The sequence below is a fragment of the Trachymyrmex cornetzi genome, unplaced genomic scaffold (assembly GCF_001594075.2).
Source record: "Trachymyrmex cornetzi isolate Tcor2-1 unplaced genomic scaffold, Tcor1.1 scaffold358, whole genome shotgun sequence".
In the NCBI taxonomy this organism is placed as follows: domain Eukaryota; kingdom Metazoa; phylum Arthropoda; class Insecta; order Hymenoptera; family Formicidae; genus Trachymyrmex; species Trachymyrmex cornetzi.
In genome coordinates this window covers 822,347-841,352 of record NW_017298300.1, presented here as the reverse complement: position 1 = coordinate 841,352, position 19,006 = coordinate 822,347, and the positions used below count along the sequence as shown (strand labels likewise).

The window sequence follows — 19,006 nt, the reverse complement described above, 5'->3', positions numbered from 1 at the left end:
CCGCCGCGGTTTTCTTGCTTGATTTCGTTGACATTGTTGTTGCGGAAAGTACGCGACTAGTCTGCACGCGAATTCTCGCGCCTGCGGTCTCGTACGAGGCACTCTACGTCGCTCTCGATTAGACACCCTCGGCGAGTACACTGAGACAGAGAGAGAAAGAGGGAACACCGGCGGCGCGTCCGTGTCTAGCGTATCATCAACTCGTTGCCGATAACGTCTTCTAATCTAACGTCAGCGCGTCCGTGTCGATCGAGCGAACGCGTGTACTACCTCCGTGATCGTCTGATCAACGTCTCGCACACCTCGCAGTCAAATGCGCACTACCGGATCAAGCAGCGCCAGCCAACGGTCGGATTAGTGCGCTTGCTTGTGACGACGCCACATCACAAGCCGGGTTTCGCGCCGCCATTAACCGGAAAGAAGCGCCGCGTGCGATGATTGGCCGTGGCGTCGCAGGGACGCCACGCGATCGACCTATCGCCGCTCGCGAGCCGGCCGACCGCGCTCAGTGTCGCGCGACACCATTGGCAGCGTCCAGTATCGATAGTACTAGAATGTACCATGCGACCAATCGCAGTGAACGATCGAGGAGACGTTACGTTTGAACGCGATCGTTGAATCGTCATTAACGGATTTTCCAGCACTATTACATTTCTTTATTTTAATCGTATGTTTAATCAGCCTTTACGCTTTCCGTACTTTGGATAAGACGTAGGACTCAGGAGTTTTATTCTCGAAAAATATTGCATGTGAAGATACTAGGGAAGTCTTAATATATGTAACAAATACTACTTATAGTATTTTTGTACGTACACACATTTTCGCGTGAAATATTTGTCGAGAATACAGTCCTTGTTTCTGAAGGGTGAAAAAGCGAAAAAGTTAATAATAAATTTATAATTTTCTAGCTATTAGTATTTTACAACAATATTTCTCCGCGGTATATTGTCTGCATTTCTTAAGAAATTATTTTTAATTCGAATTTATATAATAATAAACTAAGATATTTTAAACTAAAGATATTTTTGCATAGAGTATCTTTCAATATAATTATATATTTTCGTAAACTATTATATTAACGAAATTAAATTTGTTAAAAACAATATTGTTTCCCTAATTAATTTAATTTTCAGATCATTGATGATAACAATAAATGATAAAAATTATTTTACATAAAAGTATTTCTCTCTTTCAAAAATTTTTAATTCTCATAGACTGTTATACTAACGAAACTAATTTCAATTAATTGTCTTCACAATGAAGAATTTATTCCAAAAATAGTTTTTTAATAATATTTCAAGTTGAACGTTGGGTAGTTTTAAAACAACAAACAGCGTTTTATAAATAAATATTGCATTATGATATATTTTAACAACCAGTGGTAACAAAGGTAGGTGTCTCTTTTACGTATTTATAGCAACAGAACAGCACTCTCGTATGGTACAAGCTTCGACTTATTTAACTGTTCAATATATATTTATATTTATATATACATATGTATACATCCCTTTGAACCCCGAAAAAGAGTTTTCGTATAATATAATAATACAGTCATAGAAAAAAATTTGTTCTGGAGGCAACCGATGTAACTTATAAAGCTTATGACTTTAAATAACTTTTAGGATTCTGAATAAGACATATATGTACATATATGTATGCATACGTATGTATGGTATATGTAAACATATGTATATATAACATACATATTATATATATATATAAATGTATATAATATGTATAAATGTATAGATCTCTCCTTGTTTAAAGAATATGATTCTCTAGTGACATGTGATATATTAAATATATAGATATAATCTGTTACATCAGCATTTTCGCGTTTTAGATATCTATATATATAATAACTAATATATACATGTTATAAATTCGATAATATCTCACGCATAGCTTCTCTCCGCTACACACCGTACTTTATTTGGTTTAACAGAGGAGTGTCGCTTCAGTCATCTTTGGTAGAAGCATGCTTTTTTTTCGTACAACGCTATCTCATACAAGATAACACAAAACGTTACTCAATTAACGCGTCTGTTCCCTGAGTTGATATACAACCACATTTCAGTCTTTACCATTTTGTTACTTCATCTCTCACAGCAATTATTACACATCAATTAAAACAATTATCTCACTAGTATAAGCACAGCAATCTAACAAAATCAAAAGATCAAGGCCGGAAATGTGTTGCCCTTTCTTATAAATCCCCTTTTCGTGATACAAAACTGCCTGAAAAAATATCTTCCCCTAACACACATACTTTGTATTTTAAATTTTGATAGAATGCAGTACAAAAACAACAAAGGGGATAAATACGAAATAATTTGTTGGAACTAATTCCTTCACTTATATAAGTCGATAATCAATCAACTTTCGAATTATGAAGAATTATATCAATCACGAATTAACGATAACACATTGGTGATTACAAAACTGTAATCTGGCTTAATTAAATCTAATTCATTTTTTCTCGCGCTCCGAATGCTTTATCGCAACTCATTCATTTCCATCATTCTCAAAATTGTTACATATGTCAAATACTACACAAATACATCAAAGTGTGACGAGGTTTTTATACGAAAAAAATTAAATACTGAATAGAAATTCTTTTCGATTTTACTTATTATCTATGACCAACATCGTCAATCAACATCGTCATTTTTTTTTATAATCATCTGTAAAAATTAATAGAATATAATGTATATAATTATATAAACAAAATTTTCTTTAATCGTATAAATAAGTGTCATTATTCTCAATAACACTATTCGTAAAAGAGTGCTTAATTTATATTTTCTTTTTTAACAAATAGTATTTTTTAAATATGTTTTTTTTCCGTTTTCTTGATTGAGGTACCACTGGTAATAACAGTTGCTTTTGTTATCTTCGCGTAATCGCGTGTCATTTCTATTACATTAATATCTTTAATGTACTCATAATGAAATGAGCTTTTGAGGCACATTCACCACATATACACTCGTTATAAGCAATCGCTAAAATTTTCTTCGTATTGGCTAGTTAATCACTAATCGTCATCTTTATGATTATCGATTGCAGAAGTGAATTTTTGGAAGAAAATTTTAACGGGAGTGTGTAATGAGTTATAATAACTTACAACGTTTGTCGTCCTCGCACTATAATCACAGACAATCCCAGTTTAACGCAACAAAACGATTCACCATCTTATTTGCATCCGCCTACTTTACATTTCTCTGTTTCTCTCTGATAGAAGTAATAAAAATAAAATTCTGTACACTGCATAATAAATTCTGTATATTGCGCAAATCTTCGCGGAGAAACGTTGATACTTTGTTGAGACCCTGACCATAGTGATATATCGTTTTATACACGTCCATTTCTGGTATCTATCCAATATATTTAAATTAGCATCGTAAGAATGCACTTTTCAATTATATAATTATTTAGATAGAAAATGGACCAAGATTTTTTTTAAGAAGATGGGATGGCATAATTATGTTATAGCTATTTATATATTTATATACGATATTCTAAAACTCTGATGAGATAGGAATGATGCGATGTTCGCGTCCTGTACGAACGCAGAAGGCAGCGGTGTTATAAAGATATACCGTGTAAAATGCATAGGAAACAAAGTGTGAATTCATTGGAGCGTTACTGGACCAAGCATAAGTAGGAAAACTCTCTACTCGACTATAATCGTGGCAAGGCGTTTCGGCCGCTTGCCAGCTTTATGTCTCCTATGGACATTCCCTTCGTCATGCGCGACTTGCGAGGACGACTCGAACGACTCCGCGGAATTGTCAGAACCTATATCTCTGTCCGAATTTATTATTTGTTCGAGTTTACGTTTCCGCGATCGTGTCATTGGACCGTTACTACTGCTGCCACTAGTTTCGCTGTCAACGTCGCGTCGATGTCGATGCTTTTTCGTCGGGATTATCGGTTGACACGATTCATGGTCGGCATTGCGTTTGGTCCTTTTCGCGGTTCTCTCGAATTCTTGCAGTGAAAGTCTTACCGAGGAATTCGAATCGGAAGAAGAAGATAGGGAACTCAGGTACTCGTTAACAACTTCGTCATTAAAATCGAAGACGCTTGGTGACGAGGTGGAAGTGTTTGCAGCACTTGCTGTAGCGCTTGGTAGACGCAACTGAACCGACGACGGACTCGACGAGGAAGAAGAAGACGGTCTCGATGTGGAGGAACTGGAATTGGAACGTTTGTGCTTGCGACGCTGAGCCAGTTTGGCGGCATCGACCGCGCGCAATCGGAAACCCTCGCGCTCGTGCGTTGACGTTGAACTGACGGCTACCGCATTGTCCGCGTGAACCGCATCAGTGGCTGGTGTTACCGGGAGGATCGTTGCGTCATGCGTTGTCAACCACGAATGGTACACCAGAGAAGCTGCGGTGAGTCTATTGTTGGGATCGATCATCAATAAACCTTTCATCACTTGTTTCGCACCCGGGGACACATGACTCCAAGCCTCGCTGTCAAAATTAATCTCACCGGCTTTGATGCGCATCGCCACGTTAGGTGTATCTGTACGGAAAGGTGGATTGTCGGACAACATGAAATACAGAATAGTCCCCAGGGACCACATGTCGCAACTCTCGTCGTATTCTTGGTTAGCCACAACCTCTGGGGCTGCGTACGGGAGCGTGAAGCAGGGCGTGTGTAACGGCTCGCAGCTGTTCTTCATCCGAGCAAATCCAAAGTCAACTATCTTTACAGGCGAATCTTCGCCTTGATGCACATATACGATATTCTCTGGCTTGAGATCACGATGCACTACGCCACGCGAATGCATGTATCGCACTGCGGATGCCAATTGCCGCATCACTCGCTTGGCCTGCCGCTCCGAGAATGGGCGCGGTCGTTGTAACAATTCCCCGCCCGAGAGCAATTCCATCACGATGTATGTGTGAAGTCGATCGTGGTGGACTTCTATCAATTTCACTACGTTCGCGTGACGCTGGCACGCACGCAACAAATTCTCCTCCCGACTGCAATCCACTCGCCTGCTGACGATCTTCACGGCGTATTCCTGCTGGGTCTTACGATTACGACACCGCCGACAAATCGAAAAACTGCCGTCGCCTAGAGCTGGTCCCGCTTGGTCTAACTCGTACGTCTGGAAGAATGTGGACTCTTCGAAACACGTGTTCAACAGATCGGACAACAAAGGTCGTTGCGAACTGGCCTCGCCACCGAAGATATCCCTGCTCACCACGTTGTCGGTGAATAGTATCGAAGGCGCTACATAGGAATAACCCTGTAAAAACATCCAAGTGAGAAATTTTGTAAATGCTTAATAAAATCCGTAACTACTGTTACGCGGCTACCTATTTATTCGAAATAATAACGAAAAAAATTAAGAAAACACTTACCCTAAAATGTTTGTCAGGATAGTCACCATCAATGACCGCTGGACTGTCAACGACGACATTCATCTTCGTGAATTCGTCTGAAAAATTGCTGGTGTCCAATTCGTGCGAAATTTTGGGAATCAAAGGTGGCTTGATCTGTTTCTTCTCCAGACCTTCCCAAGTAAAGGCCGGTGCCGCATCCATGAAGAAGGGATGCTCTTTGAGCTCTTTAGCGTCGCGCGGTCCACCGCCCAATCTTTGTCGTGGATCTTTGATTAGCAAGCGGGTGATGAAATCGCTCACGTTGGCACTCAGGTGGCTCGGCATTGGTGGCGGATCATTCTTCAATATCCTCCTCGAAATTTCTTGTTGATTATTTTTCTCGCCCTCCACCGTAAAAGGCGACGCACCGGTCAGTAATTCAAACGTTAATACGCCCACGCTCCACCAATCAACGGCCTGCCAACGAGAATGCCAGCTCGATTACAATACATACGTTTATACATATGTGTCTTTATTCTGTGTTACTGTTAATTATATCCAAGACACAATTGCATCTCCTTTTATATATTTTATTTATATATATGTAACTTTAAAATATATATTTTTTGTGTTTTGTGAAAATTTAATTTAATAATTAGTTATAAGAAGTATGCTTCTTCATTAATATTCAAATAATATATAATATAATTATACGCTTAATAATTCAAAAGTATCATATAAATTTAATTATCTTCTAGGAAGAGATTAATAAAACAGATTATCATCGAGTCGTCATCCGAGAGAAGAAGCTACAAAAGTGGATATGGGGATGAAATAACATGCGAGTTGGAAACGTGAAAAAATAAACAGGTATCAACGTTAACTCACGATATCGTGGCCGTTCGGGCCTGCCTTCACCACTTCCGGTGCCATATACTCGATAGTTCCGCAAAACGAGTAAGTACGCGCATTGCCATTCCTTTCGTGCGGTAGGAATTCTTTGCTGAGACCAAAATCCGTCAACACGAGATGTCCCTCCTTATCCAAAAGTATATTTTCAAGTTTGATATCTCGATATATTACGCCAAGCTGCAACATAAAATAAAATATTATATACAATAGATTCAATTTAATTAATTTCGTTCCTCGTCAAAGGTATCTTGTTGTTTGTGCACACATATAACATCGGTATATATATTAATACATACGTCATGAAGGCGCTCTAGCGCCAGGATAATTTCGCCAATGTAAAATCGTACTGCATCCTCCGTGAAGCAGTCATGTTGATATAGGTGCGTAAACATTTCACCGCCGGCAACATATTCTGAAAATAGAAAAAAATCTCATAAGTTCAAAGTTCTATATCCTCGGAGAAGAAAGAAATAGAACAAAGTTTTCTTTGTTATGTGTCATCTACAACGACATTTGATACAGGCGATAGATCAAATAAAAAAAAAGGTTTATTTTATTGATATCATTTTTTTTTATTCAATTTTGTTGCATAAATATATAAAATCTTGTATTTCATCCGTATATAGATCTTTTTATTTTTTGTCTGTAATGTAAGTAATACCGAAATTGTTTAAGAAATTATTTTGCAGAGACAAAATATTAACTTCCATATTATTTATTCAGCAAAATTTAACTTGACACGCATGTATGTTATATTTCTTCTTTTTTATATATTTTAGTTTTTACTTTATTTATCCTCTGTCCTTTCCATTGGTAGACTTATTTTCCTTTACTTTCAGTTCTTCGCCGAGTCTCACCTAAGATCAAACAGAGTTTGTCGTCAGTTTGAAACGCGTAATAGAGAGTTATCAGGAACGGGCTATCCCTGATAGCCTCCAAGATTTGCCGCTCGGACTTGGTGTGCTCCGTCGTTTTCTTCTTCTGTACGATGGAGGCCTTCTTCAGCACCTTCATGGCATAAAGCCGTCCGGAGTCAGCACCCGTTCTCTTTCGCACCAGGAAAACTTTACCGTAAGCTGTATGAAAACGAGATGATCGATTTTAAAAGCGTGATACGCGTCGCAGTTTAGAGACGTTAATAATAACGGAGATTAAGAAATATCCATGCTGATATTGAAAAAATAGCACAGTCGGAAAAAAAGATCTAAAGCATTACCGGAAATTAACTTATGTATAATATATCGTGTAACAGAAAAACGTTTAAAATTCGATGCCTATAACAGTATAAATATTACAATATCCGTTAGAAATAATTAGAGTGTTATTATTACCGTTACAAACAGTTTGAATGTTACTTATTACCGGTGTTGTAAATATTATGTGTATGATTCAGGATTGATTATAAATATTGTTAAACTGGACCACGTTTCGAAAAAGGCACTTTATCGAATGATTTCTCACCTCCGGTGCCAAGGACTTTCAGCAAGTCAAAGTGTGTCATGTCCACTTTCTGGCTGCCGTTGTCCGCTAGGTTTACTGTAACAGAAAAACGGGAATCCTGTGAGAAAGGTATACTCGATAATATCCGATTGATCATGACATCCGTTATATCATGGCGATTTGGTACAATTGTTACGGAACCGATTTCCGCTCGCGAAAACCGCGCAAACTATACTCGGTGCGCCAGTCGAACGCATGAGAGAAATCGAAGAAACATATTGATGCAAAATTCTAATAACGTGTTTTTCGAAATTGTAATTAACCCTCCGTTTGCAATCTTTTTTTTACTCCTGTTTGCAATCTGAATCTTTTTTTGTTCAACCCAAGTTTTTTTACTGCTCTAAATTTTCAAAAAGAATTCACGGCTACTTTTCAACATCTTTATTACGTTATCAAACAGTTTTTAAAACGTTAAAAGCTTTATTTAATATAAAAATTAAAATTTTCGAGCAAAAATGAGGATGAAATTTGAGAGTAGAATTTCGCTTGTGCAATTTCCCTGACTGCAAACGGGAAGTTTAAAGCATGAGATCATTTCAGATTTCACGTATTTCTGTCAAATGACATTTGTTGATGTAAAGTAGAACCGTACATTGAAAGAGATGTACAATAAATTGACTCGATTTCGCTCTGAGTGGTCTAACGGCTGGACTAGAGTACACTAATTAACAATTTCTTCATTCCTAACGGTCGCATTCTCCTCTCGACATTTGCGTTCTTCCTGGCGACGCGTTTGCCGCGCGTTCCCAGACGCGAGGAGAGAGATTGCGGACGTGGTGACGCGCGCGAAGCAAAGCTGACAAGGCTTCTGAACGAGACAATGAGGTGCTCCTGGCATTCATTTTTCTCTCGACGTCGCATGCGGGAGTGCACGGAGGGAGAGAAAGAAGGAGAGAAAGGAAAGAGGAGAAGGTATATTCGATGTGGCCGAAGCGTCGCGTGGATGACCGGGACGACCAGGACGATGCCGCGGCGCGGCGCCTCGGAATGGAATGCCGCTTATTCGACGCGTGACACGCGAAGGTACAAGCACCTGCGATACGCTGCTAATATCGGCAGGTCGGCAGGTGCGAGGACGGCCGTGAATGTGCATGCATACACGTGAGCGATTCGCCGCGCCGCGCCGCGCCGCGCCATCGCGCCTCACGGCCACGTTTCGCTCCATAGCGGACCATTCGTTTATCGCGGTTTCGCATATCAAAAGACATATGTCGCCCGTAATTAAAGCAGCAAACGCGCGTCTTATGCACGTACTTCAAAACGAAGGAAAAACAAGTCGTATAAAAATTACGAAAGTATGTACATAGCGTTAACTATACGACATAAACGACGAGCGGGAGGGATTTCAAGTGCGGCTTTAGACATTCATGTATTCCATGGCAGCGGAGTTGCGATTATGTTTCAACGTTACATAATTCACGGAACAATTGTATGTAACTGTTGCAGTAAACGTGGCAAACGATAAGAAGCAAGACGAGTAACAATATTGTCCGGTAAATAATGTACAATAATGTATAATAATTTTATCGTTATTTATTTCTGTCGCCATTCGATTTATTGCTGATCGGCATCAATGGATATATTTCTATCGGAAATATATCCATTATATCTATAGCGGAAATATACTCGTTTCGTTTTAATTCTTGGGAAAAACAGCTGCTAATCAGAAAGGAACTACGAATAATGGACGAGATAAATGAATAAGAGAAAATAACGTGGCGCGTACGAGCGAGGTGTTCATCTCGTTCGCAATGAACATAGAATTGATTTCGATTCGGCTAAATGTGTTTGCGTTTAAGTAACATCTGCGAAGTATACATTTAATATTTATACGTCATACGCTGCGCGTGACGCATGTTTCATGTGGGAAAATTCCGAAGGGACAGCTGGGATTCGCACCAGATTTTGTGGACCACCCAGAACGCGAATCTTTATCCTCGCAGTCATCTTTAAGCCGGTTATACGAGACTTCAGTATCGAAGCTGCACGTGAAATTGCACCTCATAAGTCGGAGCAATTCTGCTAAGCATATCCGTTCGCAGTGTCCCAGAACTGCAGCTTTCCTTCTACCATAGAGTAGCATCGACTTAATCAGTCAACTAATCGCGATCTCTTACCCTAATTTTCAGCCACTGACATAAACGACCATCAACTGCCGAGTAACGGTCTTTTAAATGATCTTTAGACAATCAATATTACACAATATTTGATATTGCAATATTATTGATCGTCTAGAGGATATATTAATATTTATTTTTAATAATTAAAGAGGGCATTAATAATTGTACAAAACAATTGTATAATACCTAATATTAATCAACTAGGAGTCGTTTTACGTTTTTTTTACGTTTTGTACATATCTCTTGTATACATATACGTATCTTCACTATTGTGCGTCTTTCGCTTATCTTATCTCCTTTTTTATCTACCTCTTTATTGCGAAGCAGTTAAGTGGGTCACAAAGTTCACGGACAATCAGAATCGAAATGTATATCGATGTCCTCTGTACTTATCCTCTGTATTTATTTTCAAATCCTTTCATCGCTAACTATCGCACTGAGAGAAAATGTTTTATATCTATGACTATTATAGTTGCATGGTAAAATAATTATGATTAGGAGCTCCATTTTTATACTATTACTACTATAATATTAGTAATAATAATTATATTTATAGTGACACTAAAAATGACTATAATTTATAATTAAATTATAGTGATCGCAACCATTTTTTTTTCTCAGCACAAAAATAAAAAATACGCGGGTAATTCCCGCATGATTCTTAAGAAAGTAACCTTGCGATTATACATACATTATACGTATATTAGGAAAAGATGACTAATAAGACTCCCCCTCCCTATTGTGCTTATTTCGTTGACTCATTCGATGGTAACGCAAAAAAATGGGAATCTCAAGATTGCGGCACAAGTAGGTCACGATTCTGTTACAGAAATTGCTAACAACGTTGCCACTTTCACTTTTGCATCTTCGCGTCTCTATATCCTTCCGTGGATTTTCTTTTCTTTTTTTACGCCAAGAGAGAAACCCATTTCTCGGTAGAGAAGCGGCGAAAGGAGCCGGAAGAGTCAATAAGTTCCGATTGAATCGATGCAAGAAATTGCCAGAGGGTTAATGCGATCTCACCGAGACCGCTGAAATTTCCGATAATCGTCATAATCTATGTGTATACAAATTTCTTATGTCATTCAGCAAATTCAGAACTAATCCTAATTGTACAAGTTTAACGTTAATGATTTACTTAACAGTTTAAGCAACTAATTAAATAATTTCTTAAAAATAGAAGCATAATGAGACGTATAGCCCAGTAAATCGCACAATTCATTGAGATTTAATTAAGTGTCTTCATCTTAACATTTCAAAATCGTCTTAGCATCTCAAAATCGTCTCAAAACGTTTTGAAAAAATCGCTAATATATCGCATACTTGAAAGTTTAATTCGTACTAGTGTCATAAGAAATATTTCTAATCTAGTCGAAATACACTAAAGTTTGAGTAATTGAATCAAGCTAATTCAGGGTTGCCACAGAAAATGAATTTTAAAATTCCCTGACTTCCAGGTTTTCCAGATGAAAATAGAAAATTTTTCATGAGTAATATAAAATATGTAAATGTTAACATTTAGACTCACGGATTGTAGGAAAGCTAGTCTATATTATTAAAAACGCAAAAAAAGCTTGGTAGCATAATATAATTTTGGGTGCAAATTCAAGCCACAGCAAAAAATAAATTAGTTAGGAAAACAAAGAATGCAATTATGACGAAAAAGAAGGATCAAATAAAAATACTGAATAAAATATAAATTTTAATTATTTTATTAAAATTGTTGAAAGTACACAAGTTTTGAACGTATTTGACTATAAACGTCAGATATAATATTAAAAAAATTATAACAATTATTTGAAATAGGAGCAGTTTTAGGGAACTGTGAGCAAATTTCGAAATTCCAGTCTTTTTTACACTTTCCCCTGACTTTTCCCGGTTTCCATAACCAATTTCAATTTCCTTAACTTTTCCCGGTTTTCTCGGTTTTCCCGGTTTTCCCGGTTTTCTAGGTCTGTGGCAACCCTGTAATTACATCTGATTTTTACGAGAAGAAAATAGATCTGAAGAATATTCCACGGTTGCGTAATCGCGATGCGAACGAGAATCGAGAGCAGGTGTGATTAGTCGGTGAAAGCACACGGATGCAGATCCGTGATCGCGAGGAATGGTGAAGAAGCCTATAGCCCGGGCTCGTCCCGGGTCCCGGGCGGCCCGGCCCTGACTGCCAGTCCGAGAGAATGCATGTCAAGGTAGCGAAGGAGATCGCATCGGGCGGCGCGGCGCGGCATATCTACGTGCATACGTACGTATAGGTACCTCGCGAGTACGCCACGCACACGCGACTCTTAAGCGCGCTTCCTAGGAATCGCGAACGCGGAATGACCCACTTTTTAGCGGAGGCGTCAGTCAAGTTCGCGGATGAATCTCGCGGAGGTATCTCGTACTCCCGAGGACGTGCACCTCGCCGAGATAAACGCGAGACGACCGATTCTCTCAAGTCTTTAAACTTAAGTCCTCCGATCCGCCTCGTTGCTCGATTCGGCGGCCTCCTTCGAGTCGGCTCGGTGACTTCGAGGCGCGGAGTTTCGCCTCTCCGGTCTCCGTTACCTCGGAACGGCATTCCGGCCCCTCTCACTCGCGTGAATAATGAGTTACCTTTTTCTGACGCTCGATTGCACCGAGGGAAAAACAATCGGGGAAGGATGTGTACCGTAATCTCGCGGGGCCGGCGATGCCAATTTGCAAAATTGGCCTCCGCGCAAGAAATATCACATGGCGGATTTTCGTATCTCTACGAAACATATACCATGTTCTCATATATATTCTCTCATTAGATTAAACAAAATACAAGAATTTTAACGAGAAATTAAAACTCTTGCTCCTTCTACTTTCTTCCCTCACCGGCCATCGAATTCCATAATCTTATGACTAAGTGCGGAATTAGGCGATTCAGCGTCCGTTCAAATTCCAAGACGGATCTCAAGGCTCCTCGCTATTTCGTGTCATTCCCGCTTATTACATAATAGATTGAGATTCCATCGAGTTCCGCGATTTCGCTACGGTTTCGCCGAGGCTGCCGGATGTTTTTTTCTTTTTGGAACGACCGCTTGAAAATCCTGCGCAACATGGTGTAATAAGTATATAATATTCTCGTGGATGCGCAGTAGGAGACTGAATTTAGACTTAAAGTCAATTAGTTATTTCAGTACGCTACTGCTATTATGTTATACCTGTCTTATTATACTATAATGCAGGAAATGCATTCTGAGGGCAGCAGGAAAAGAAAAAAGCTACTCCACCTCGTTATCGTTTTTAATTCGCAAAGGGCGTATCCACGACCGCGACGATGCGATCGCGAGGTGCACACCGTCGCGGAAGTTCCGCTTTTGTCTGACCCAGATAGTCGGCATTCACTCGCTATTTCGTAACGGGACTGACTACTTTCTTTCGCCAGCCGCGACGTCGGCTCGACTACGAGTGTATGCACAACATCGTGTATACGAATGTTTTGTATGTGTGTGTGTGTGCTTGTGTGTACACGATAGCGATGTGCAAGAGAGTCTTTTCCCCATCGTCCTGCGATCAGACATGCTTAAGCTCGATTTTCCGTCTACTGGTTAATTTATGACTAGACTTAATCTAATGATAACGTAAAAATTGTATCTTTTTGTTTATGGTTAATTACTAAATTGATTTTGAAAAACTTCTAAAGTTATCACTACAAAACCACTAATTTAATGATTAATCAAAGCCGAGATCAAAGCTAGACAAAATACAATTTTTACATCATCATCAATTAAACTGAGCTTTAGAGTGTAGTGCCCTGACTTTTACTCTTTGTGATTGAGAAATTTTTATCGCAACATACGAAAGGGATATCCGTTTTCTAAGTATCGACAGGTTCATCCGTTTAGTTATCAGTATAAGCTAGACGTCACAGTAAAAGGTCGCAGTGAAATAGTATTAATGTAAAACAGTTGCAGCATCGAATGACTTTACAGAATTATATAAGAATTGATCACGAATAAACGATCGTTTCAAAAGTACTATATGTATATATGTTTGAAAATTTAATTTGAATATTTAGTTCATGTGAATTTTTAATATATAATTTTTAGTAAATTATGAACAAAGTCATTTATGAATTCCATCTACAAAGTATGCTGCTGATACGGATCGTTATCGCAAGATCGATATTTCCATCTTGATAAACAGAAATAATGTCATGAGTAAAGCGAATGACACGTATATAGTATAGTCGATAAGTTACAGGTAATAATTTTGAAATTTTTTTTCACAATAATTTTCTAAACGTTGCAATTGAAAAAAAAAGGAGAATAATTTTTCGCAGAAAAATCAACAAGAAATACAAATATAACGTATAAATAGCAATCTCGGAATACTCATATACACAAATGTACGCTTTATCGAGACAATCCTTTTCTCACCAGATTCTTAACAAATGCAAAATGTGCTTTATTCCATGGAAAGAACAATTTTACTAAAGAATATAAAAATTTAGCTAGATATGAAAATAATTTTATTGGATATAATAATTATATAGAACGTTTAAACATGGATGACAATAATTGCATTCGTGTGGACACGCGCGCTGTAAGCTTCATTCTATCTTTATCGCTCATTACACGAGGAAGATAGAATGAAGCTTAGTGTCCCAAAGCGAATGCAGCCAATAAATGCTGCAGAAAATTTTGACATTCTAGCAACTAATTTGAACGTCCTATATAATTATTTTGACGGTCCAAACAAAATGATTTCCAAATTTGTATCCAGTTTTTTTAGACACTTTAGCAAAACTATTTTTTTGACATGTATAATTGCAAATTAATTAGAATGTAGCAATAAGACAAAAGATCTAACGAGTACGCTCCGCAATCGCACCGTATCCACAGCATAAATCTCCAAGAGACGTCCTAATAAAAACGTCTCTGTACGTCCTGAGATCGTTCTCAGGATGTCTCTCGATAAAGCGTGCTGATAATGTTCAACAGTAATTACATAAAAGGGCAGTCGGAGAACCGATAGGATCTATTGTTCGCGACGTTAGCGAAAAACATAAAGCGAGCGAGAGGGAAGAGGAACCGCGTGGCCGGTATACCGTGGCGCAACCGTTACTTGGTACCGTACTGCCTTGGCGCTACGTACATTCCACCATCCTACTCGTGGCGGCCGTGGGCCGCCTCGCGGCTCGGCGGCTCGCGGCACGTGTGGGGCGGTACACGTGTGCCGAGAGAGGTTGCGGACGAGCGGTAGCGGCAACTGCTGCCTCAATTAATTGAGGCGATATGGAAACGCAAACGCCGCGTCGCGTCGCGTTGCGTTGCGTGATGCATCGCGGGCATCAGCGAGAAATCGAACGGATGGGCACGGCCGACAAGAAGTATCCTTCATTCGTCGCGTATCAAAAGTGTCTCGTCGTTGCCGCGAGCTCGACAAGATCGAGGAATTAGCATCTCGAAATTCCCCGGATTTCACGAGACTCTCCAAGTTTCACGCGAATCGAGAGGACCAGGAGGAGGGGGTAGTGGATTCGATGAAGAAAGCGCTCTCGACGAGATACGTTCCTAGTCTAATATATGAAATATATTTATATCGAAAAAGTTGCTAAAATATGTACAGTTATGAAGATCTTCGATATTCCATTAACCTTGATGAAACGCATATTCCTTCAGCTTTTGCTAACCTGCGGTTGGCGGTAGTCAGGAATAATAAAGGTGGTTCTTCAATATGAAATAATTTAACTACGTCGAATATCTTATTTCTCTTGCAGATAATTCAATAGGTCACATCATGCTATAACAATTTCACTCACCGACAACACTGTCATTGTTCCGTTCACCGTACGTGAAATACACACGTGATGTTCCTTTCACGGCTTTTTGCCGCGCGTGTATATACGCTTCCATATTTCGTATACTGATATACGAAAGTTATAGCCGTAGGGGACTAATGATAAGATCAGCCGCATCGCACTTTCTCGTGCGATAATTTCTTTGAGCATTCAAGAATTGTCCGATATGGGCGAACAACGCACGAGACGGAGAGACGCTCCAGATATCCATTCCGGTGTTTATCAGTTTAATATCACGCACGGCGAAGGGAGGAGGGGCACGTTTGATATTGATTTGTTGCGATTTTATATTTAGACCTACAACTTGCGTTGGATCGGCTTGTTTACTCGCTGGTACACATCTCGACCGGCGGGCAGGGAAAAAAATAGTTGCCAACGCCGATCGCCGTGCGACAACAGGGGATTCCGAGTCCATGAACTCCAGCGTCTCTCCCGAGGAAAAAGTCGTATTAGAACGATAAATATATGGGACAACGCACGCACGCTAACTTGATAAAAATATGTTATTGCTTTCGATGTACGTTTCAGTCCTACGCTGATGTTTGTGACAAGCAAATTTAATATAGAACTTGGTATCAATATTTTTATTTAGTACTTATATTTTTTTCACTGTATACGTCCGCTGTACCGAAATAACCACACAATCAAATTAAAATCAATTAAGAGAAATGCTAAAGAATTGGAAAAAAAAACGTAAATGTTTGAACGTAAATAAATTGCAAAGACAGAAAACAAATAGATTATTATGTTCTAATAACTACAAGATAATCGAGATTATATCAAGGTATTATTTTTTATTAAAAAAAAAAAATATCTTTTGACGGCTTCTGTACAAAGGTCGTATACAATCATAATTTTTACATATGCATAAAATACCAATAACCGTTTTACAATGCCGATTTAAATTCTATAGTCTTTAAGATTAACATAATAAAAATCAATACACCTATTAATCTTTTTAGTCTAGTATTAATCAATAATAAGATGTTATGATCGTATAAAGATCAAGTATAAAAACATGGAAGATTCTTCCTGATTATTAGCCTTACATAAAAGACATTAATCGTTAATAACGTATTAACATAGACGTGTAAATTCAGCGAAACAATACTCTTGAGACGTTCCACGTCTCAAATTTAAATAGCTAAGCGATTTTATGATAGAACAATATCCACGTCTAGGTGTTATAAATACAATTATAACTTCTCAAAAAATATAAAATAATTTAATAGCTCTTAATTAATGCAGAAGTTAATGGAGCAAGGTCACCTTAAAAATATAAAACGTCTTAAAAATCGTTACTTACCGAAAGATAACAAATTAATTGATAAGAAAGATAATGAGGAATTGTGTATAATAACGTAATACGGCGATTCACAAAATTGTCATTGAAAAATTTCCATGAAAAGAACTCAATAAACTTGGGTTTATTGAGAAGAGCAATTTTGATATTAGAAAAGAGACGAACCTTTGGATTTCTCGGTAAGGAGCCTTCCGGTAAATAAATTGAGCGAATCCCGCTTAAAATTCGCAAGAGCCGCGCGTGTCGCGGTGGTTAAATATTAATTCGCCTTATGCTGTAATTATGCCAGAGGAAAGCCGGCCGCCATCGTCACTCCGCGGCAGCGCGATGACATAACGAACGTACCGCATATTACATGCATGTCACTCGTGTTGTCTCTCTCTCCCGTTGCATCACCGAGTTTATCGACAAGTCGCGCAAGAGCATCCGCGACGTCGAACACAGACAGCGTTGTCGTTGTCGCGACGTGAATAATTGATAACGAGAATAATTCGCTGGAACGCTTTAATATTTTAATCCCCTAGAATTTTCCTCTCGGGAATTCTCGGAATCGCGCAAAGCGCGGTCATCTTCACTCACTTTTCTCCCTTTCTTATTTTTTTCCTTTCTTCCCTCTTTCCTTTTTTCCTTGCGAACGTATTAACGTTGCATAATAGTTCGTTCCATCAAACGCAAACAGCTCTGAATTTCCGAGGGCGTTGCAAATTCTTTTTCCATGATCGGTGGACGCGTTCGCGAAACTCACTACCTTACTAAGCATCGCTGTTAGATATTTTTATCACATGATATACAGGGCACAATAATATAAAGTATCCCGCGGCGATTATAAGTGTGCGCGAGTGTCAGTGAATATGTTACGTGATGGTGATACAGTGATTCTCAGACCACGGTTGCAGATCTTTCCGACGCAGCGGATGGTTTCCAGTCACTGGAACGTGTAATCGATCTCTATATAGTTTGTGATCGGACAATATTAGATTTCTCACTGATTCAAGTTATAAACTGAAGTTATAAATAACTATATTTTCACATCAGTGATAAATCAAAAGAAATTTTTTCTCCAATCTCTTGCTCTATTCCAATCTTCGGCAGATCGGCACAATTTTAATAAAAAATAAAAATTTGATACTCAAAACTCTAAACTTATATCTCTAAAGCCTAAAAAATAGAACGTTTTTCTTCGAAAAGGTTAATAGATTCGATCGTGAGTCTAATTTTAATATATTTTTCATAAATTCGCAACACATAAATGTATTCCATAATGCAAAATTAATCATCTATTAATGACTTATTCAGCATACACGTAAAAATATGCTACAATCATTATTTCATTATCATTATTCCGCTATATTGAATAAATATATTTATTTAAAAGGCCAAAAGGTTTCTTAATGTTAATTATTTGATTGAAATCTGAAGATGTATAATAGCATCGATATTAAATAAAATTAATCTTATAGGATTGAAACTAATATTTATTCCTATTTTCCCATATTTTGATATTTCATTTTGATTAATATTTTAATAAATATTAACATGAATTATTATGACAAGGATTATTGTAACATCTTTTACTTTTCCTTGTGCATTAGCAATAAATATACTGAATCATTTAACTAAAAATGTAAATATAAAAAATTGTAAATTTTAACAGAGTTGCCACAGAAAATGAATTTTAAAATTTCCTGACATTTCCAGGTTTTCCAGATGAAAATGGAAAATTTTCCATGACTAATATAAAATATGTAAATTTTAACATTTAGACTCAAGGATTGTAGAAAAGCTATATTATTAAAAGTGCAAAAAAAATTTCGTAGCATAGTAAAATTTTGGGTGCAAATTCAAGCCAGCAAAAAATAAATTAGTTTTGAAAAAAAGAATGCAGTTACGACGAAAAAGAGGGCTTAAATAAAATGCTGAATAAAATATAAATTTGAATTATTTTGTTAAAATCGTTTAAAGTGCGCAAGTTTTGAACTATAAACGTCAGATATAATATTTAAAAAATTATAAC

The 19,006-nt window shown here is 38.0% G+C and overlaps 1 protein-coding gene across 1 annotated transcript in view; it reads right to left on the bottom strand.

Annotated features, from left to right (window-relative positions):
* Positions 1–19,006, bottom strand: part of LOC108763407 (STE20-like serine/threonine-protein kinase) — a 43,812-nt gene that overhangs the window by 12,086 nt on the left and 12,720 nt on the right. Inside the window, exons 2-7 of the mRNA XM_018510997.1 lie at positions 7,716–7,790; positions 7,112–7,330; positions 6,551–6,666; positions 6,231–6,431; positions 5,382–5,819; positions 4,143–5,266 (exon numbers count right to left, since the gene is read on the bottom strand). Coding sequence (XP_018366499.1) covers positions 4,143–5,266; positions 5,382–5,819; positions 6,231–6,431; positions 6,551–6,666; positions 7,112–7,330; positions 7,716–7,790 — 2,173 coding nt within the window. The remainder of the gene's footprint in view (positions 1–4,142; positions 5,267–5,381; positions 5,820–6,230; positions 6,432–6,550; positions 6,667–7,111; positions 7,331–7,715; positions 7,791–19,006) is intronic.